At 46.0% G+C, this 17,722-nt stretch overlaps 1 protein-coding gene across 1 annotated transcript; it reads right to left on the bottom strand.

The window, feature by feature from the left end:
• Positions 1-292: 292 nt before the first annotated feature.
• Positions 293-5,394, bottom strand: LOC119700410 (T-cell surface glycoprotein CD8 alpha chain-like; the record flags this gene model as incomplete). Its single annotated transcript, XM_038135532.1, has 5 exons — positions 293-607; positions 2,840-2,870; positions 3,838-3,954; positions 4,326-4,415; positions 4,992-5,394. Coding segments are annotated over 5 exons (687 nt in total), but the record flags the coding sequence as incomplete, so codon positions are not given.
• Positions 5,395-17,722: the final 12,328 nt, after the last annotated feature.

Below are 17,722 nucleotides of genomic sequence, written 5' to 3'. Positions count from 1 at the left end.
TGTGTCAGCATCAGGATTGGCCTGGCTCTAGTGCCTGAGCCCTGTCCCTGGGAGCAGAGGTGGCCTTTGGCCCCTGGCATTGCCCAGAGGAGCTCAGGGGTTGGAAGGAGCTGTGCTTGACCCTGCAGCATTGCCCAGAGGAGCTCAGGGGTTGGAAGGAGCTGTGCTTGACCCTGCAGCATTGCCCAGAGGAGCTCAGGGGTTGGAAGGAGCTGTGCTTGACCCTGCAGCATTGCCCAGAGGAGCTCAGGGGTTGGAAGGAGCTGTGCTTGACTGTGCAGCATTGCCCAGAGGAGCTCAGGGGTTGGAAGGAGCTGTGCTTGACCCTGCAGCATTGCCCAGAGGAGCTCAGGGGTTGGAAGGAGCTGTGCTTGACCCTGCAGCTCACAGGCAGCTGCTGCTCCTTGGCTGTGTGTCTGTTCTCCTTCTCGTCCCCTCAAACCTGTCTGGGCACAGTGGCTGAGGTGCAGTGGCCTTATGGATAATGTAGGAGATGGATTTCTGTGCTGACAGCTCCCAGGAGAAGATCCAGAAGCCAGGAGGAGCAGAAGCTGATCTGTGTTAGTTTGGTGTCCTGGGTTTCGTGGGGGGCTTCCCGTTTGCAGGTCTGGAGAGAGAAGAAGGTTTGGTTCACTCAGATGGGAGACGAGCAAGAAGGCAATTCAGGCTCCTTTAGCCTTGGGCTGCAGCCAGGGACCTCCAAGAGGAGGCTGCAAAGTGTTCCTGAATCCTCTTTGTGCAAGTGAAAGGTCTGCCTCCATTTCAAAGAGTGACAGATAACAGAAGGATATTCTCAAGATACACTGATGGTCAATTCTTATATTAATTAAAAAATAAAGTGGGCTTTTAAAATTTACCTCTGACTTCTGCACACTCCTGTCCTCTCATTAAGCATTTCTCCACATTCAGAAAAGAATGAAGAAGGAAGAGCTAAGGGTTTGTGGGGTTTTTTTTTTGAGTTAGACAGGGTGTTAAAATTTTAGAGAGATTATTTTCTTGTTGGAACAGGTTGCCTGCAGAGAAGTTTGAAAGGAGTCTTTCCAGGGAGCCAAATTGCAACCAAAATGATAAAAATGACTGCTCTCCATCAACTGAGAGTTTTATGCTGATCTAATGAGTTGGGGATTTGGTACCCCTTTTCAGGGAAGATTCATTGGTGGTGGAAAATGAATCCTTCTGCTGCCAGCAAGGATGGCAGGCCAGATCCTGGGGTGCTTTGTAAGGGAGTGAATTGCACTGTTAACTTCCACAGAGCTGCCTTTCACTGAGCAGGAGCTGCTCAGAGCAGCAGGAATTTCCTCTCTAAATCAAAACTGAAATATGGTACAATAGCTCAAACCAGAGCTCTGTCAAGCTTAGGGCTGCTGAAGGAGAGCCATCCTTGAGGAGGTGATTTCCTGATTCCCCACTGCATCGGGGCAAAGTGGGAGAGCTCTGCAGGGTGTTTTTCTCCCCACAGAGACAGAACATCCTTGCACAGAGTTGGCAACAGGGGTTGAGATAAGTGAAAAATGCAAACATTCTCCTAAACAAGGCTGCATGAAGAGCTCTTCCTTATCATTTCTCCCCTGGAAAGGCAGACGAGGATCAGGAAAGCTCTGGGTGTGATAAATATCCCCTGTGAAAATGACAGTCTGTTCCATTTTACAGACAGTTTAAAAAATTCAACCTGCCTTTGAAAGAAAAATAAATTTATAGGGATCCATTTCCTGCTAATGTTGGGGAGGGACTCTATTATAATTTGGAGAACTAAATGGCAATTACCTCTTGTACTAAAAACCCATGGATGTATAACAAGAACAGGAATTTATCTGATTTAAAAGATGCTTTGATTGGCAAAGAATGAGGCTCCAGAGGTGTGAACATGCTGTTCCAAAGTTTCTTGGCAACCCAGCTGTTCCAAGCACTGGCCCAGCCCTGGTTGCCTTTGAGCAGTATTGGGGATTTTTTGATACCTCTCTTGCCACAAGCACCAGGGTGCACAAAGCCTGCAGAAGTGGTTTCCTTCAGAGCAGGAGAAGTGAGCAAACCAGCTGCAGGGAGGTCTATTTGCAGAAGCAAAATGTGTGTGGGCAAAAAGCATTTCCTCTCCCAAACCAGGACTTGGCAATTCTCATTCTGATCGTGTTTTCCTGGTCACCCAGGGCGAGCTGGGGAGGCAGGAGGGAAAGCATGAAGAAATGGTGCCCTAGAAGCTGGGTTACCCCTCAATCTATCCCTGGCTGCACTGGCTTTCTCAGGAGAGTCCTGTGAGGCTGCACAGCCTCCCTGCTGCTGTTCCTCAATGCCTGGTGGGGAAACAGAGGCAGGAACCCTGGTGCTGCTGGTCCAGCATGGTGCAGAGGGGGATTTGGGGTGCAGGAACTTACGTGGAAACCATGGGGACATCTGAATAGGCAGCAATGAAATCAAATGAATGGTTTGGGGAGGGGAAGGGTGAAATATGGTCACTCCCAAGCTCAAGTTTGGAATGGTGCATTGGAAGCACACAATGGGGTTAGTTATGAGCACTGGGTAATGCACAAAGTTTTTGGGCTGCCACAAACACCTCCTGTCCTTCTGTTTTGTGTTGGCTGCTGGGTCAGAGCTCAATGATTTGAATGACTTAATAGTTGTAAAACCAAACAAAAAGCCCAAATAGACAAAAAACCCCAAACAAAACCAAAAATAGAGAACCTTCTGTTCTGTTTTTGCCCCTAAGTCATTGCTCAGGCTCCTGCCAATCATCTTCTATCAGATGAAGAATTTTTAGGTTGCTTTTTTGGCACCTGCCTCCTTTATCTCTTGAGGGTGAGATGTTGCCAAGTAGAAGAGGAAAATGCCAGTGCCTGTCACTCACCTCTTACACCTGCATCTTCGTCTTCTGGTTTCTAAGAAAAGAGAGAAAATGTTTTGGTTCAAAGGTGCCAAGTGACAGCTCAGGAAAGAAACACTCCAGTGAGGTAGGGCTGGTGCTCCCCTGCAGCTGATATCTTTAATAACAGATAAACCAAGCCTATTTTTGAGGAAACCCATGCCAGGGAATGGTGCTGCAGCTCATGTTACCCCAGTAATCCACTTAAATATTTTAATGAATTAATCTTTAGGGTGAGTAGCAGCAGCAGGGTCAGTCTTGGAACACTGAGGGTGAATTATTTCTGTCTGCTGTCTCCAGTGACTTTGGCACGTTGCTGAAAATCCCTCAGCAGCAATAATTTCTGCAGCAGGTGAGTGGCAGTGATGCCACATCACGTGCACCCAAGGGAACGATGCTCTTCCCCATTTCAGCCTCTGTGTTGGTACTTTGGGGCAGATTCAGCCAAATAAAATGCCCAGCCATTAATTTTAGGCTAAGGTAAAAATCCATCCTGAAGGGCTTGGAAATTGCTGCAGAAATTAACTGCAGCTGAGGGCTTTTCACTGATCATAATGTAATGAAGTTTCTGATCTGGTTCCAGCTTGAGATGCTACTCTCAGCATCTGCTGGAGCATGTTTACTCTGTTAGGTCAGAATGTTTCAGGCCCTGGCACTTTAACCTCTGACACACCAATTTACAAGCCAAGACGGTTGATAGAGTAAGTACTGTCTCTTTCTAATCTATTTTTCTTCCTTGAAAGTCTTTTCCCACATAAATAATTTCCTGACTGTGTGATTCTAAGTTGATAATTCTTTCTCATTCTAAGCCTATTGATGAGGATTAAAATACAGACACTGATTTTAACAGTGGTCCTTGTCTGGCATTGGCTGTGTTCTGATTATCAGCTGCCTCCCAAAATTGCCAGAACATCCATCCCCTGAGGGCAGGGCTGTGGGCTCAGGCCAGAGATGGATCTGGAGAGGGTTGTGGGGAGCCTTACGTTGACACAGCACGATGGTGATCACCAGGGCAATGAGGAGCAGGAGGCAGGCCCCTGCCAAGGGGACCCAGATGAAGATGTGACAGAAGAAATTCAGATCTTCCTGCATTCTTCCCTCTGCAGGAAGAGAGAAGATGGAATGTCCACCAAGTGTTCAAGACAGTTCTGGTGTCAGCATTTTCCTGGGGACTCGAGGGAGGACATGTGGGCAAAAGTTTTCTCATGTTTCCTGCTGAGGCTAAAAGCAATCCCAGCCTCAAAGGCTCTCCCCTCCCCATATTCCTGGTGTGCCCAGGCATGCTCAGACTTTTAATGTCATATTTAGCCTTTCTTAGGTTGAATGAAATATTAGAATTTAAGCCTTAAAGATAAAGAAACTCTCTGGATTTTCACTCTCCCTCCCAATCCCAAAATATCTGCAGGATCCCCCTTGGCATCAGTGGACCAGAGTCCAGCCCTTCCCCTCTCCCTCCCTGCATTCAGGTTACCTGGAACTGGAGTTGTGAGGTTGGGGTCCTCAGTGATGCCACGCTGGGTGGTGGATCCTGGTGTGCTGGATGCCACCGTGGTGGTGATGACTACAAGTGAAATGGATGAACTCAGCATGTAGGGAAATAGAATAAAACACATCTCTCCTGCCTTTCTGCAGTCTTACCCCTGCCAAGGCACAGGTGCTCCTGAGTTCAGCTCCAGAACTTCATAGAGCCCATCTTGGAGGGGGACTCCACCAAGGAGGGTCTCCCAAGAGCCAAGAGGGAGCTGCAGCCTGCTTGTTTCTCACTTTCTGACACCATCCTCACAAAGCCTGAGCCCCCTGAGCTTGGTGGCACTTTTGGGACCTGCGTGTGCTGAGGAAGGAGGGGGTGGTGGTGGACTTTGATTTAGCCTTCTCCCTTCAGAGCCATGGGTGGAGAAGTGGGGATGGGGACGTGATGCCCAGCCATGTTTGCCTTTGGGCAGGAGCAGTGGCAGGAGGAGAGGTGGGAAGCAGGGAGGCTGTGGCAGGAGGAGCAGCGGGTTGGTCAGAGGATGCCTTGGGCAAGCAAGCAGGGCAATGGGGTTTGTGGGAGGGATGGCTGGTTACAAAGGGCACGGGCTGGAGGTGCTGGGCATTTTGGCAGGGCTGGGTGAGGCTGGGTGAAAGTGTTGCTGACCTGGAAGGAAGACACGCTGGCCAGGGCTGAAGTGCAGCATTTGGTTCAAATTCATCACGCAGAAATAGCTCCCCTCGTCCTGTGGTGTGAAAGATTTCACTGCCAGCCGATAGATCGTGTTGTCTTTGCTCGCCTCAAAGCGAGGTGATGTTCTCTGACCCCCCTCAAATGTGGCCCGGGACACAGAACTGATGAAGGCAATGAAGTGCAGGGTCCCACTGCTGTCCCGGAGGATCCAGGATGCGCCATGGCTCTTGTCAGTGTGACATTCCAGCTCCAGCTTCTGTCCCAGCCGGAGCTGGGTGATGTCCTTGGGAGACCTGACCTTTATCTCAAGTGACTGGCCATAAATCCCAGGGCAGCCTGCAGGAGAGAAATCCTTGCTGGAACCACTCGGGTAGAGTCAAAGGCTTCTCTGAGGAAACTTCCCTCCCTCCCTGTCCATGGGCTGGAAGTAGAAATGGAAAGGGAAGACCTTGCAGTCTGGTGATGTGAAGGTTTTCTTGGAGTCCTTGCTGGGATGGTGCCTGGAGGGTGCTCAGCAATCAGCCACCTGGGCTTGAAAGATGGGTGCTGCCCTTCCAGTGTCCTTTCAGGGACGTTACACCTTCCCTGCTTCTCTGAAGTGACTCCCTTTGCACTTCTTGCAAAACCTTTCTTCCCTTGCAAAACTTTTCTTCCCACCCTTCTCCCTCCCCTCTGGAACCCCTCATGGGATCAATCTCCCTTCCCAGTGCAGGTGGTGCTGCAGCCACCCCTCTGGCTCCCTTTGCTGGCTGAGGTGATGCCACCCTTCCTTCCAAACTTACTGAGCACACCTCAAGGTCAGCGGTTTTTGGTTTGCTTTCTACCCCCTTAGTTACTGAACCCAATGCCTTGGATTCAGTGGAAGGGTTTTTCCTGCCTCTCCCAGTGAAGGAGCTGCACAACCCATGTCCATACTCACAGAATCCCAGAGTGAGCAGCAGGATCAGGGCAGGCGACGTGTCCATCGTGTCCTGGTGTGTCGGTGCTTGGGGCTGGTGCAGCACAGCTGAGAAGATCTTTGTCACTTGGCTTGGGAGGCTCTGTCACTGTTTGGGGAGGATGTGATGTCATCAGGACCCTCTTGGGTAAGGAGGTGATGCTCGGCATCTGCGGCGTAACGAGGAAAAAAAGATTCCTGCAGAAATTAATTTCTTGTCCAGAGTCTGTATATCCTTATCAGTTCTTAATGGTGCCTCGAGGCTTTTTCCTTGATGTCTTCCCTAGAGATCCCGTGATGCTGCTCATGGCTGAGGTGGGATCAGCCACCACAGCCTGCTGTCCCCAGCCCCCTGGGGACCCACAGCAGCTCCAGCTTTGCAGAAGTTATGGACGAGTCCCACGCTTTCGATGCAGGCTGCATTTTGCTTTTCTTGGCAGGGATTCTGCCTCCTTCTCCTTAGCACACTCAAGGGGTCTCACGTGGATGGCAGAGCTCAGACTATTTTGTTACCCAGCAAGTGAGACACAGGTGTTTCATGGCATAGATACACAGATCATTTATCTCCAGCTGGCACACAGCTGGGTCCTTCAGGTGCTTGATTGTTCTCTTTGCAATTCTTCTTTCTTTAATTCTTCTTTGCAATTGCAAATCTCTTGGTGCAGGGCAAGTGGTCTGTGAGCAGAAACCTCACGTGAGCACCCAATGTCCAGCGTGTGCTTTGCTTTTTGTTTGTTTTACCAACTCGTGGCTCTCTTCTCTCACCACAGCTGCTTCCTCCTGGCCAAAAAACTCCCCTTGTGTACCTCCATGGCCCTTGCTGCTGCCTCCAGGTGACCACTGGCACGTGGGGATGGGTGATGCTTCCTCGAGCTTTAAAAACACAGTAACAACAGTTTCACCAGCCTGCGAGGGGCTGGGCTGGTGTCTGATTTCTTTCTCTCTTTCTGGCTTTTCTGTTGATTTTTTTTCTGAATTTTTTTTTCATTCCACCTCTGCAAAGAAAGCCCCTTTTCCCTGGATCTGTCAGAGAGTAGGTGCTGCTGGGTTTGATGCTGTTTCTGTTGGGGCTCAGAGCTGAATCACTGGAAATTATTAGAAAATGGGTTTATTTCTCTGGGCTTCAATGCATGTTGGTGAGTCAAGAAAGCTGTTAGGCCTGCTGAGATATGTGAAATTCATGCTTTTCTTAGGCTGGGAGACTTCTGATGTCTGCCTTAAATAAAGCAAATAAAAGTAAAATGGAAATGAATGTGCTGGCCAATGAGGATGGGACAAAAAATTCATCAATTCTAGGTTCTCACTCTGCTGTAGAGTGAGCAGGCAGTGCATGCCCTCAGAGATGTGCTGGTGGGTGTGCTGGGAGAATCTGTGCATTTAAAGGATCATCCAGGGAGGGCTACTGCCTTTCTTAATAGGGATATCTAATTTCTTTCTTGTCTCTGACAAATAGTAAATTTTATATGAATCAGCCCAGGTTACCAAACTGGTGCCCAGATATTCCTCTCCTCTGTTAGAGGTGTCCTTGATCTCAGTCCTTTTTGCTCACAGACTGAGCTGATTTCCAGGCAAGGCCACCCTTTCCCCTGCTAATGAATATATCCTATAAAGGCAAGGAAAAAGCTTGTCAGCTGGGAAATATGGCTGCAGGAGGGCTGGCCCACATTGCTTTTCTACTGATTTCTGTGATAAGGTGTTGCGTAGTACAAAGCTATTTCTATTTTGCATAGCTACAAAGAAGAAAAAATGAAGTTGCAGTGACAATCATTTGATTAGGAAAAGCTCCAGAACACAAGCAGGACCTCAGGAAAAAGCTCTGATTTAAAATCAACACTTGTATAAATAATTTAGATTTATTAGTGTAAGTTTAATATAGATTCATTAGTGTAAGATGACCAACTCTAAAACTGGGGAGAGAAGGTGGTGAATCAGGTTAATTAAAGAATCTCCTTGATTTTCATATGTTCTGGTTTGCCTGTTTGTCCTCTATATAGGATTTTAGAATAGGCTGTCATTGTTTGACTGAGGACCTAAGCCAAATCAATGAACACTAGCATTGTTTCATTAGTAATTTAGTTGGTAATTTCTGTTGTAGGTAATTCAGTAATTTAGTTGGTAATTTCTGTTGTTCTGATATGACTAAGGAAGAAGAAAAAATACTCAACCAGTTACTTCTGCAGAGCATCGTACAAGAGAAGTCAGGAGACCAGACAGGATGATTAGAAAGTAGAAGTAATTTCTTTTTCTTCCCAAACCTACATATAAGTTTTGTTTTTCTCACAGCTAAGGTTACAGGACTCTGATTGCTGTTGAACTCCATCCTGAGTTGCTTATGACTGAGGTTTATGTTTATACACTAGGGCCAGCCTAGGTCTCTATTTAATTAATGTCAAATAATTAGTAGAAGACAGGAGCAAGGAGACAAGAGACAAAATCATGCAGGGATGAAAAGAGTAATGAGGATTCACCTGTTTTTGATCAGGGCTTAGCAGGAGGTGAATTTAGGATTCATTTTCTCTGCTTTCTTACATCCATTTGACAGAGAAGGAATGGGAAGCGAGAGGGAGCTGAGGCACCAGAACATGCTGAGTCTTGGATATGTTTGATTTCTCAGTCATTTTGTCATTTCTCAGGGATTTTTTTCATGGGGTAAGAACCTCTTCAGTTTCTCAGTGTCAGCCACAGCAGACATTGGCTGGATGTGCCCCAGCACTGAGTGGCTGGAGTCCCTCTGGGGGCATGGAAGTCACGCTGCCGTGGTCGGTGAACACTAAAGGAGCACTAAATGACTGTGCTCTGACAGGCCCACTGCTCTGCTGCCCATGGTGTCTCCTGGTGCTTCAGAAGGACATCCCAATGCCAGGCAGTGATGCCACATTCCTGAGGGTGAGCAGGCGCTGTTGGATTCCTGTGAGGGGTCAGTGATGCCAACTGAGGGGTGACACCGGACTGTCTTTGCCACCACTGGCTCTTCCCGTTCCTAACCCTTAAAGGATTGCATTAAAATTTTCCATTCCATTTTCATAACCAAGAATGGAAAGTTTCAATGAAGATCTCAAAATTTAGCTGCAAATTACAAGCACTGTTTTTCGAACAGAGGGAAAAAGACCACGTTGAGGCTGTAGCATGCAGCTTTTCCGGTGTGAAGCTGTGGTTTGTGAGCCCCTTGCTGCCCCCCTTTTCTCTGCAGAGCTGCAGCACTCAAAAGGGGTTTGCAGAATGTCAAGTGCAACAGTCACCAACCAGGCACTCACACTATTTTTCCACTGTAGCCACGTGTTTCCAATTTGGTGGCCAGTACTGCCCACTCCTCTGGGTACTTTGTGCGCACGTCACTTACCTTAAAATCCAGAATGCAAACCACAAACCCTCCTGTGCTCTCACCTCTCCTTGGTGTAGCCATTTAACTGACCATAGGGTGGAAACTCTCCATCATCTCCAGGCTTGTTGGTACCTCAGATGAAAGTTTGATAGGAGACCTGGGTGTGTTGTGAGTTTTCCTCGTGGGAAACTTCCTCTCCTGGTGCTGCAGAGCTCGTTTGTGCTGGCATTCAGTAAATCAGCAATGGTGATGGTGTCTTTTGGGGACTGGTGACAATGTACTCTGCCAGTGCCCCAGCTGCAGTAAACAGTACACAGGCTGGTTTTCTGCCTCTTTAATCTAAATACCACAGTTCAAACTAGAATTTGGAAAGAACCTTATGTTTTTCTAACTCTATATAGACTTAAGAAAAGGTAAATTTTCTGATTTGCTCCAATATATATATATATATATTTATTTTTTTTTTTTGTCTGAACTGTTCAAGTAGGTGAACTGGTCTCGTTATCTCATTTCCAATTCTCACAATAAGATTTCTGTTGGGTTCAAGGCACTGTTGGATTGTTGTCCTCCGAGTTCAGCTCCCTTCCAGGGACTCATAGCCTTGGTGCAATCCCCACAGCTGATGTCTTCTGTCACCAATCCAGAGTCTTGCCATGTCTGGTCTCCTTCTTTGCTGCACGCTGACCTTCTTCCTCAAAGACCTTGGGCAGGAAATCCTGGTGGAGATCCCTCAGGGAGTTTCTGGGTCCATCTGTGTGGTGCAGGAGAGCTTCCCCAGAGCAGGGTACAGCTGTGCATCTTTACTGTTAAAATCTTTGAAAGGGAACTAATTTCCATGGCAGGTCATAGCTAATGGAAATGGAAGAAAGGTTCCCACTTCTGTTCTCCACCTCTCCTGCTGGCAGGATGGAAACCCATGGCTTGCTGGAGACAACTTGCTTCATCCATTTTGTGGTCGTATTAATAGTGTTTGCTGGCTTATACAGCTTATTTCTTCTCACTTCTGCATTTGTTTGAAAAAAACCCCAACCCCCTCTGTTGAATTAGACCTGTAAGATGCAACCCTAAGCCACAACACCCTGGGCAGGGTGCCCAGGGGCAAAAGGGGCAGGGCAGGAGGGATGGTGGCATCAAAGAGCAGCAGCTGGTTTAATGCTCTCCTGCCACCAACAAAACAAACTAGATTTGGTGTTGAGTTCACTTTTAATGACCTGATCCCCACCAGCACTGCAAGAGAATTGTGCGATTATTCTTCCCATGCCTGTTCTCCTGCAGGCACCACTGCACTTCCTGTCAAATCATGTCTAAAACAAATCCTGCTAACTCTATTTTTATGCACATTAATTTATTTTCATTTATGTGTTGCAAATATGAACTGCAGAAGTATTTTATAGAGACTGAAATTTGAAGGAGGTGACTGTGAATTGTTGCGTGAGAGGAAAACACGTCCTGACTTGCCTATAAAATTTGGGTTAAGACAGGTACTACCATGGAAACTTCAACTCTTTTCCCAGCAGGAAAAGCAAATTGGATGTCAGCAGGTAGGAAGGAAATTAGATGTAAACCAGAGAACACAGCTTTGCCATTGTATGGTCCAATGGACCATGGCCAAGGCATGGTCCAATGCGCTGCATAAATCCTGAATTCTGTGTGCTGGCCTCACCCCTCATCTCACACAGGGCACTCAAATAAGAAGTAGTGGAGCAAGAAAAGGTTCAGAGCAGGATAAAATGTAGGGTCAGAGGTCTGGGATGGATTTTGTTTGCCAAGCTAGGACTCATTACCCTGAAAAGCTGATTTAAATGGGTTTACACTAAAGGTCTCCAGGGTGAGGAGTGGCTGGAAAGGACTGGAGAGGGGTTGATTATTCCCTGCCTCTTCCAACACAGAATGTAAGGGGCAGCAGGTGAAGCTGATGTTGGATGAGGCTGAAAGCAAAAGAAATCCTCCACCCTGGGATGTCCCTGGCAAAGGACACTGTGGATGCAGAGCCTGGACAAATGCTTGGGAGAGAGGCTCATTGTGGCTTACTCAACAGACAGCAACAGGCTCAGGAAATCTATTGTGTTAAAAATAGACTGAATATTAGGGGAGAGTGTCATATGTGATTTTCTTGTCATTATTACTTAGCCATGTGCTCACAGCAGTGTTGGAGACAGGATGGCTGTCTGCACGAACCTTTGCTTTGAACCAAACCTGTCATTTTTATATTCTTAAATGTGAGATCTCATTACAATGTGTCATTTTAAGGAAGCCATTTATTACAAAACTCCACATCCATTTCCTCTGAAATGCTATTAATTTTCCAATTATCTCATTCTTTAATGCTGGGCACTTTAATCTTCCTTAGCTGTTCACCCTGCACAAGGACATTTATCCCAACAACAGATCCTGTGGTTTTTCACAGGAGAACATTCATCCTTCTTGGAAAAGGGATGATGGCCAGGAAAGATTTTTGACCCTGGGCAACAACCTCAGTTTGTGTTCCAGCTTTAGGAAAGCCAGGAGTGCCCAGGATTGGGGACCAGGAGAATTTGCACAGAGGCAGCTTCCTTCCCCTGGCATTTCCTTGGGGACGTCACCTTGGGCTCTGCACAGTGGGATATGACCCATGTTTTTAATTGTATCAAAATTATCCAGGCTATGGCAGTGATGGGTGTCAGGAAAGGCATCAATTATAGTAATGGCTGTTCCACCACTGCTCTGACTCATTTCCTCCTGCATCCAGGTGACTTGAGACATGTATTTTAATAACAGGAATGTCATTTGCAGCTCATTGCTCAGGGCAGGAATATACAACCTCAGCCCTCAGGAATATTTTGTGTCAATATATATATTTTTTATAAGTGACTGATAGGAAATACCCTGCCTTAAATTTTGCATTCAGTGTTGATGTTAAGGCATCATGTTTTGAAGCCCCATAGCTGGGCATCAGTGCAGCCCAGCACCTTTCCCTAAGACAATTAGTGAGTTTACCTCGTGCTTGTGCTGGATGATTGCACTTGGGCTTTGTTGAAGAATGGCAGCAGTTCTTCTGTGACCCTGCCTGTAAGCCAGGAGCCCCCAGAGCTCAGCATCTCATCCCTGGTGTGCCTGAAGAGGGGTCAGATATTGATAGGACAAGGGGAGCTGGCCTCAGGTTGAGCCAAGGGAGGTTCAGCTGGATATTAGGAAAAATTTCTTCACTGAAGGAGTGGCTAAGAATTGGAACAGGCTGCCCAGAGCAGTGGTGGAGTCACCATCAGTGGTGGTGCTCAAAAAACAAGCAGACATTGCACTTTGCCATTGAGGTATTGGGTCAAAGGTTGGACTTGATGATCTTGGAGGTGGTTTCCAGCTGAAATGATTCTCTGGTTCTGTGCTGGGGTGGCACTCAGCTGAGGTGCTGCCGTGTGGAAGAGCAGCCTGCACCCAGCTCCTCTGAGAAGGCTGTGCCTGTCCCAGAGGCAGCTGCCCTGCAGGAAGATTTTGTGCTGCACTTCATGCACAGCCCTAGCAGGATGTATGGTGGGTGAGATCACATGCCCAGCTCTGGGCACAGAGACGTCTCCCAAGCCACAGCCCTCCTCCCCGCGGGGAGGGAGGGTGGTTGCACACCAGATTTTGGTGCCTGACCTCGTGGCTGGATGCTTTAACCAGCAGCAGAGCAGAGGAGCAGCAAACCCAGCGTGGCTTGCAGCTGGGGCAGGGTAAGGCTGGCTCCTCTGAGCACTGAGGAGGGGCTGGGACGGGACCAGGGCTGGCCTGGCAGGGTGCCCGTGGTGGTTGGCACCAGCCTGTGGGCTCAGCACCGAATCTCGGAATTGTTCAGGTTGGAGAAGAGCTTTGAGGTCATTGAGTCCAACCCTCGAGCCAGCACTGCCAAGGCCACCACGAAAGCATGCGCCTGAGTATTGTATTTGCGGGGTTCCCAGACAAAGGAAGGAATGATGGATCTGACTCCATGTTCTCAGAAGGCCAATTTATTATTTTATCACCTATGTTATATTAGAGAATACTATACTAAAACTATACTAAACTATACTAAAGAATACAGAAAGGATACTTAGAGAAAGCTAAAAAGATAATAATGAAAAACTCATGACTCCTTCCAGAGTCCTGACACAGCTTGACCCTGATTGGTCATTAAGTCAAAACGATTCACATGAAACCAATGAAACAATCACCTGTTGGATAAACAATCTCCAACTACATTCCAAAGCAGCAAAACACAGGAGAAGCAAATGAGATAAGAATTGTCTTCCTTTTTTCTCTGAGGCTTCTCAGCTTCCCAGGAGAAGAATCCTGGGCAAAGGGATTTTTCCAGAAAATATGACAGTGACACCTGAGTGGCACATCTACATGTCTCTTAAACCCCTCCAGGGATGGGGACTCCACCAATTCTTCCATATTTTTTCACTTCTTTCAGTGAAGAAATTTTTCCTAATATCTGATCTGAAACGCCCCTGGCACAACTTCAGACCATTTCCTCTTGTTCTGACTTTTCTCTGGAGGTGTCCATTGCTCCCAATGCTCTGCAGAGGGAATTTCAGATTTTTTTGATGTTTCCCAGCAAAGCTCAAGCCCTTGAAAAAAAATCAGTATTGCAAAACTTCTCCAAATTTCTCCAGGATCAATTTTTTTTCTGCCTGATGGAGAGGCTCAGGCCAGGGCAAGACAAAACTTAGCCCTGACTCATTGCTGGGGCCAAAAAAAGCCAAGGAGACAAACTCTGAGATGGCTGTGTCAATCTGGCTGCCTGAGAGCTCCCTGCAATCCAAGGAGCTTTTGGGAGAGGATGGAGAGGGCTTTGCCATCTGACCAAATTTCCTTTGCTTATTGAATTCAGCCATTCATCTAAGGGGTTTGAGGGTTTTCTATTAAATGAACTAAATAATTTTGCTGTGTGAGATCCCTGTTGAAACAGCACTTAGATATGTTGCACCCGGCAGAGAAAAGATTCTGGGCTGATGTCATCACTGGGTTTTTTTTTTTTTTTGTGGTGTTTCATATCTGGTTTTCATTTATTAATGAAAATGTAAATAGCAATAATGATTCTCTCTTAAAGTTTGATGCAGCCCCCTTTCATGCACATGTGTATCTTAAAGGCTAAATGAGAAGTTTAACTTTAGCAGAAAACCCCAAATGCCTAAGGGAGGAGTGTTAAAGGCTTCTATCATCTTGCAAACATTCAAAGTATGGGTGAGTTTTGCTTCATGTGAAACAACCTCTGGTGTATGAACTCAAATTAACTTTTCTCACAGCAAGGTAGTAGAGGAGCAAAATACAAATCTTATGGAAATTTATTTTTGACTTGGTCCAATATGTGTTCCACTTAAATGAATGCTGGAATAACGAGTATTTGTTTATAATCCCACAGAAGCTGCAGATCTCACCCTGGGTGCACTCATTTTAGGTATATTGATATACACAAGTACTTGTTATTTCAGCAAATAATGTATACTTTAATATCCAGAAATTATATGAAACAATAATTAGAATAATATATTTAAAAACCCAATTTCTTGTTTCTATAAACCAGAAATTTAACACATTGCTATTTTGGGCTTATTGAAGTCCAGAGAAATAGGGCCAAAAAGTACTAATGCTACCAGGAGGTAGTTTTTTTTTATTCCTAGAGGGTTTTGGTTTTTTTTTTTTTTGAGATTTCCTTGTAGTTTCTGGGACACATCTGATTTTATACAGTGACAGAAAAAGACATTTAGAAATTCCCACTTAACAGATCTGACCTGAATGCTTTGAAGTCCTGCTGTGAATCCATTTCTCTTGCCAGGACAACATATTTAATAAACAGCTACAGTGCATGGAGCTGTTCTGGGCAAGGATAAATCTGAAGGAATTTAAACAGCACCCATAGATAGAGTATCTCTCTTTTTTTCTTGCACAGATTTCAAGTTGAATAATTTAATAGAGGTGTTATTCAGCCTTTCTCCATTATTGTGCCTTACTCAGCGGTTTATAACTGAAAAATTGGTTTTTATAAATTAGGAGCTTTAAACTCAGAGATAACTTTACCCTTCTGTCAGTAATTTGCTTTCAGATGAATGTTTTCGACTGCACCTGATTTGATTTACTTTTCTGAATCGTAAAAACACAGACCATCCACATGAAAGTGACTGAGCACTTTAAAAGAAAAACGGAGCGCTTCCAATATTGGATTAACAGCTGAGCTATTCTGCAAAGACTGGCAATTTTTAAAAAATGCATTTACAGAACTGTAACAAACCCATGAAGGCTATTGACTGCAATGCCTGAAGTACCAGTACTTCTGCTCTGTATTTATGTTCTTTGAATATTTCAATGCTTTCAAGATCTGCACTGTTCACTGAGAGAATGACTGGATTATATTTTTATAATCTAGAATATGAATTCTATATATTCTTTGTGTATAGTCTATATATTCTATGTTCTATATAGAATATCTGTTCTGTAACATGTTCTATATCAAATAATAATATATACTATAAAATATAAAAGAAATAATAGTAATAATAAACCAGACTATTGCAACATGTAATTTTTGATCTCTTTTACAATGGCTCACCCATTGATTTGTGGGGATGAGCACAACATAGGTGAAGTTTTGTTCTTGAACCCATACATCTGCAAAACCCTCCTTGTCCTTTTGCCTTTGTCCAAATTTTGTGGTGTCTCCTTTTGTCATTTAAGAGAAAATAGTTTATTTACATTTTAAGCAAGATATTTGGGTTATATCTATAAAATCCTGTTATTTTTCCTTCTAGGTATGGCTGCTCCTTGCTGCAGGCAGGATGGTGACAGTGGGAGACAGGAGAAGGCTGATCCATCATTGGAAGGAGTCAAGGAGTAAATTAGGGACCCTCAACGTGCCAGGACGTGGTGGCAGAAGTGACACTGTGATGGACAATGCTGTCACCCGTCTCTCCCTCTCTCTGTGGATCCATGATATCACAGAGATGCACAGAAACACTTTCCCATTAATTTTCAAGTTGGGAACACTGTGCCACAACAGAATATGGCATCCCTGACCCTTGGCAGGCATCATCACTCTGCTCTCAGCAAAGAAGCTGCAGATATCAGGGAATTGGGATAATTTTCTCTGCATCTTTCCATTGGTGTTTCTGTTTTGTACTTATTTATGCTCTGGGGAAAAACAATTCTATGAAATGGGAATCTATTTTTATCTATCAACTCTTGCAATTGTGAAACCTGCTGCTAAAATCTCTCCTAGTTTTACTGTCTAAAGCAGTCTGTTGGTGATTATAGAAATTACTATTATTTTTTCATCATTTCTACTGGAAAACTGCCCAAACCTGTGTTTCAACAGGCCAGACAACATCTTTGGCTGTCACTGTCCTCTTCTGTTTTCACAGCACACAGGTGATGGAGAGTCTGGGTGGGTTTTGATTTTTTTTCCCCCAAATACAAAGAAAAATTGAAGACTAATTGGGGAATTCAGACACTGAGCAAATTATTTGCTGTGGGTGAGCAGAGAGCCAAGGAGTAAATCCCTCTCCTTTGTGCTTGTGTTATTGGAGTTGGGATAAGTGACTGAAATCTATCAGGACAGATGGTGCTGTCCTGGGGAGGGGTTTCAGTCCAGGTCAGACACTGTGAGGATGTCCTGGGTGTGGAGAAGAAGGAGGAGGAGTGGATTGGGCAGGTTTTTACCTGAGGCTGCTCACCTTCCTGTGGGAGAGGAGGACTGGGCTGTGCAGGCTGTATTTGCTGCTTGGCCATGGGAGGTCCTCTCCTGTGCTGGCTGGGAGGTGTGAGAGCTGAGCAAGGTGTGGACATTAAGGTCAGGACACCTCAAGTGTGAGGAAGGGAGCTGAGATTTCAAAAGCAGCTGCAGGCAGAGGGAAAGCCCCTGTTTTTAAAAGAATAAACCTTTGCTCATGGGAAGTTTCAAAGGGGTTTTCTTACAGCTGTCATGAAAAATGTACATGCCATAAAAACTTTTGCTTCTGGGGCAAAGCTCTGCTCGCTACTTGCAGGGCAGGAAAATGATGGTTTTAGTTAATCTGAGCTCTCCCAGAGGATAAATTGTGATGTATGGGGGTCAGAGATGCTCAGAGTCCCCTCCCTGCTACAGCTGGGGTGGGGTCTCGTGCTGGTGTCCCCACAGCCATCAGCTGGGTGGCCTGAGAGCTTGGGTGAGTGTCACAGCCTGGGAAAGCTGGCTCAGCATGATCCACTGCCAGCTTTAGTTATCCACTGCATCAGGGGAAGCACCAACAGCCAGGCTTGAGACCAAGCTCTACAGAAAATTCAGTATTAAAGAGGAAAGCAGCAGCACCCTGCAGCTGGGAGGGGAGGGGGGGGAAGGCCAGAGTGATGCTGCTGTGCCACTGTGATGCTTTCACCCAAAAGCTCATCCCAAGACTGTGCTAGCCCCAACCCTGGGCACTCTGGACCACCTCCCCCTTGCCCTCACTGTAGCTGACACAGTGCTGGTGCCTGTGT

This window comes from Motacilla alba, chromosome 4, assembly GCF_015832195.1.
Source record: "Motacilla alba alba isolate MOTALB_02 chromosome 4, Motacilla_alba_V1.0_pri, whole genome shotgun sequence".
Taxonomy (NCBI): Eukaryota; Metazoa; Chordata; class Aves; order Passeriformes; family Motacillidae; genus Motacilla; species Motacilla alba.
Note: the sequence above shows the minus strand (reverse complement) of the source record. Positions and strands in the feature narration are given on the sequence as shown.